The sequence below is a fragment of the Montipora foliosa genome, chromosome 3, assembly GCF_036669935.1.
Source record: "Montipora foliosa isolate CH-2021 chromosome 3, ASM3666993v2, whole genome shotgun sequence".
Taxonomy (NCBI): domain Eukaryota; kingdom Metazoa; phylum Cnidaria; class Anthozoa; order Scleractinia; family Acroporidae; genus Montipora; species Montipora foliosa.
In genome coordinates, this window is record NC_090871.1 from 3,176,018 (window position 1) to 3,181,017 (window position 5,000).

General features: G+C 39.2%; 1 protein-coding gene across 4 annotated transcripts in view; it reads right to left on the reverse strand.

Moving 5' to 3' along the window:
- The window catches only part of LOC137996476 (lysine-specific histone demethylase 1A-like), a 21,428-nt gene extending 16,932 nt beyond the window's left edge, over positions 1 to 4,496 (reverse strand). The window contains exons 1-3 of one of the 4 annotated variants that reach the window (XM_068841914.1): positions 4,119 to 4,496; positions 287 to 458; positions 51 to 184 (exon numbers count right to left, since the gene is read on the reverse strand). In XM_068841914.1, coding sequence (XP_068698015.1) covers positions 51 to 184; positions 287 to 458; positions 4,119 to 4,331 — 519 coding nt within the window. In that variant the 5' untranslated portion in view covers positions 4,332 to 4,496. Of the gene's footprint in view, positions 1 to 50; positions 206 to 286; positions 459 to 3,238; positions 3,572 to 4,118 lie in introns of those variants that run through there. The other 3 variants (XM_068841913.1, XM_068841916.1, XM_068841915.1) reach the window with 3 other exon arrangements.
- Positions 4,497 to 5,000: the final 504 nt, after the last annotated feature.

Here is a 5,000-nt window from a genome sequence, read left to right on the forward strand (position 1 = left end):
TATAAGATCGCGATACTCAAGATAATAGTCAGACCTGACCATGCTCATACCATTCTATTCCTGAGGTATAAGAAGTGTTTCTGAATTTGTGGGGGACCTTGCGATACATCTGGAAAACAGGATACTTCTTGTGAAGTCATCTTGTCAAATGGAAGTCTGCTTTGAAATGCTGCACCTTCAAGTCCTATCAAAGATGGAAAAAAACCTAATGACAAGACGTCCAAATGTCTTCAAGGATTGATACAGATAGCACAACCAGCTGTGAGTGTAGCCATCTGCCACTTACCTTCAGGAACATCTTCTTCTTCTTCTTCCTCCTCTCCTTCACGTTGTTCCTCAGCCTCCATTGGTGTGGTAGTTGGTGATATTCGTGGTGTGTTTCTCTGAATAACTTCATCATCAGATAATTCATCATCTGTCAAATTTGCCAGTTTAACATCGACCTCTGTGTACTCAACCTGTGATGACAGATATGTAAACAACATTACAGTGCTCAAAATTAGCGGCTGTCTGGTCATCCCAGGCGACCAGGAAGTTTACTAGTTTTTGGAGAAATTAAAAACTATTGATTGCCCAAAGAAAATACAACAATGAACGACCCAGCCAAAAATAGAAAATGTATTACATACACAGCACCATGTTGTCAATGTCTGATAGTAGTGGCCCCCATAGACTAAAGTGTGTTATCTGAGGCCATGATAATTATCGCTATCATGCAAAAACCGAATCCAATAATAACATTGTTTTATTGTGCATATTCCTGAGCTGAGCTCCGCCATGACAAAACTCATCAAACTGCTGGTTAGTGTATTCAGTGATGTCACTTCTGCATGCATAAAACTATTGTCTGTAGGTATGACATCAATTCTACATATATAAAATCTATTATCTGTAGGTATGACGTTAGGGAAACAGAGAAAGCAAGAATTAGCTGTGTGCTTACAGCCAATCAAAATCGAGCTGGTGACACCAATATATAATAATTATTATAATTACATGTATTGTTAATTTGCAACAGTTGAGCATTTTTCCTGTGTTTTGAATATCTGTGACTTTTACAAAAAATTGTCAGATAGAAAAATTTACATGTAGCTGGCGATGGAGATCAAAGACTCCATCTTGAAAATGCTAAACCCAGACTTCCACAAAAAACCACAAGCACACACTCAGGACTATATCAGCTCCACTGCCATGCGACAGCATCTCAACACAGCATGCATTTAATCGTAGGGGGTTTCCCAATGGGCAACCAAGCATTTATCAGGGCAACCAAATTTAGTTGCTCAGCTTTTGAAACAGGGACAACCTGGAACAACCATGTTACGTGTTATAACTACAAAGGCTGTGAGACAATTATATCTTCTTAGGCAACTTCAAAGAGCTGGGATCTGTTCAAGAGACCTGGCTCTATTTTACTGCAGTGTAATTAAGATCAGTCTAAGAATGTGCTTGAATGTCAGCTGAACATTTGATTACAGCCTGCCTAGCTACTTGCCTGATGATACAATACACAATACAATACAATATTCTTTATTTTGAGAGGGTAATACATGATTAACCCAGTAATGAGTTTCCTAACACATGGCCCTCTGTATATACCACAGAGGACAGACCACAACACCAGGAACTACATGCCCTACACTTTGCGACAAGTGTGCGGGTTCTTTTACGTCCCACAGCATTATGAACATTGAAGGATTGTGAGACGGGACCTCCGGCTTATCGTCCTTATCCGAGAAGACTAGAGAGTCTAACCATTTGCAGATGTAATTACAAAGGCAGCACTTTCTCCTCAGTTATTTAAAGACCATGAGTGTTGGTCTGGCCGGAGTTGAACTCACGACCTCCCGCGTGACAGCCCGGTGCTCAACCAACTGAGCCACCGGTGCGCGGTGATCTTGAATGCATTCAAAGGTGCACCATGTGCATTACCTTTCCCGATTTCAAGCATAGAGCCTGGTATTCTGACTCTCTTTGACTGATACATGTATTGCAAACAATAAAGCCCACAAGTTAGCAAATCTTTTACCACCCAGGGCCATCCACCAAAGGCAAATTATGAAGAAACACCTATTTGTACATCCAACCAGCTGAAAAAGACTTATTATACGCCATAGCATGTGATTTGATATATATTTTAAAAAATTTTGTGCTATAATGTTTCAACCTTTACTTTCTATTTTAAATTGTAAATATTCACATAATTCAGTTGCTCAGACTGTCAGGTGTTCTTGACAATTCTTCTTCTTCCTCTACTAAACCCACTATAACATCTCTCTTTTTTCGTTATTCTCTTAAGAACCCCATGCATCAGTTACACTCTTTAATAATTATCAAGGCAACTGTATGAGAAATACTCTTCACCAGAGTTACTTCACCTAAGGATAGAATTCGCCACTGCTGTTTACGTTATCCTGTATTTTAGTGGGACCATCCAATCGATTAGCCACTGCTACATGATCCTAACTCACTCTACCTTAACTTATTTCATTTCGCTTATTTTGCTTCAATTGTCTGCTAATGAATCTTGCGTCTGCATCTTTGTAATGTTGAATTGAGTTGAGCTAAATTAAAAATTGTTGTCGTTCCCTGTCCAAATGCAGACAGCGAACCTTCTTACAGACTGCTTCTTGAAGCAAGCTTTCGTATCATTCAAATTCGTTGCACACGGACCACAAAAGTATTGTATGAAGCCAAATGAAGGAAACAAGACAAAATGCAAATAAGTTTCCATATTTGAACGCTTCTTTGGACTTAAAAACTTGATTGTAGAGAAAGCTGAGAAATTTCTCACAGAAGATATTACTGCAGAGAGCCTCTGATTGCAGCCTACTCTCGAAGATCGAAAGACCAGAGTAATATTTTTCTATCTAAACGCAGTGGTCCGTGATGTCGATTATTCTAAAAGATTCTTAGTTTTCTGTTTATCTGTGAAGCGCGTTAAAAGCAATAAATTTTCTCGTTTATTTTCAAACATATTCGAGAACACATGGACGATGCGTGTGATCGTACTTTTCTCAAATTTGCGGACCAATTTTGCCGGCTTCGACTTAAGATCTTTCTTTTCTTAGCCGCTTGATTTTCTAGTTCTTTTTATGTTTTGAGCATACATGTACATCAATAACGAAAAAATGCGATTTCCTTTCATAACACCAAGTCTTTCCTCGCAATTGTTCCACCACCGTTGTCCTTCGACTGGTACTGCTTGGGTGTTACATAAACTGTGAAATTCGCTTACCTCCATTGCTCCTCATAAAGCGCAGAATTCAGCGGTAATTCTCAAAAGCAACTATAGTAGTTTGCTTCTATTTTCCTTCGTAGAATTGTGGCAAATGTGCGACAATTTTAAGTGAAAATTCTCAACCTAAACAATGAAGCCCCGAAGGAGACAATCACCATTCTTCCCGCGGACGATCCCGCGTGACCACCCCGCATGAAATATGTAAACAATTTACTGCGCAAAGCCGATAAAAAATTTAGGTCATTTATTCGAGCTGAAAAAGCCCTAATTCGACGATGCCTTAAGAAAATCATGAAATGGCTGATATAAGAAATTCTGGTTCAAGAATCTGTTTAGACAAATTTCGTATCGCTTTAATCCTTTGCGTGTTTCTGATAACAAAGTTTCATTGTTTACAAAATGACGTAGGGCTTCCCGTAAATTAGGTTCTGAGAAATCTTCTCAAAAATCCTATTTCTTCTATTTAAAAGAAAAGAAGAACGTTCACTCAGTTTCATCGACTTCTTCCGTGTTAGAATTCAGGAAACTGAAGTGGGTACCAACTGGGGAAGGTATCAAACATTTCCGTAAAACAAAGGCCATGTGACTTTGACGAAGCTCCTAGCCAGTCAGCAATCGCTGCTTTGACAGATCGATTAGTGCGTTGCATAAATTTAGTGTCCCCGGATTGGAGGTCACGTAAAACTTCCCTATAAAAGCCCCATTCTTAAAATCTCAGACGTCTGTTCTTTGCTCTGGAAATACTGCCCATCTGAAACCCTAATTAAAAGGCTAAGGCTCAACACAAAACCGTATTGTTGACAGTAAATTGAAGAATGTTGCATAATATATCATGAATGCCAAATTTTAGATAATGAAGACAAACTGTGAAACATACTTTTGGGCGTTTGCGTTGGCTTGTCCTTCTGGACATGTCTGAATCCTCGTCGAAAAATTCAGAAGATGATCCATTATCTCTTTTTTCTTCCATCTTATGAGAGTCAGAGTAATTCCCATTCACACCCTGACCTGGCATGTTTGGCTTGGTTGCTATAAAAGGAAGAATACTTGCCGGCTTTGGGAGAATTGGTGGCGGATAAGAACCCGACATTATCAAATTTTAGATGATACTCAGTCTATCTGGCCACTTTTGAGCGAACCTAGTTCAACTTCTAACTTTGGAAATAAATAGTGGAAACTGGGTGAAAATTCAGCGTGATAATCTGGCGGAGAAAAATGACAAAGGGCCAGGTGGAATAACAAACGTGAATTACAGCACGTGATCGACATCAACCAATCACGCCACGATATTAACGCATGCGTGTCGACAAGTCCCTCAGTTTCTATAGCAACCATTTATTGACAGAATCCACACAAATTTGTTGGATTTATTTGCTCATTTCTCACCTGTACATTGCCTGACTTATCATTAACAGCGACAAGTTGTAAAACGATAACTAATCGATTATTGCAGTCTGAGATCGATTGTGTCTTTTCAAATTTGTATGATTCATGAGGTTTAAGTATTTCAAACGTCATCAACAGCTGGCCCTGACGACTGCTTTAATACTGAGGTTGGCAACCATCCCTTGCAAGCGAGAATGTTGGTATAACTTCCTCCTTGAGCTTAAAGCTGCTGTCCGATTTCCTCCCAATGGAATACAATAAACGTTGTGTTGTTCTCGAGCAGATGACGATGACTAACGGCCGGTAAAAAGATGATTTATTTCTATTCTCGAGGTGTTTGATATTCAATTTACCAATGATGTCAAGAAAATGT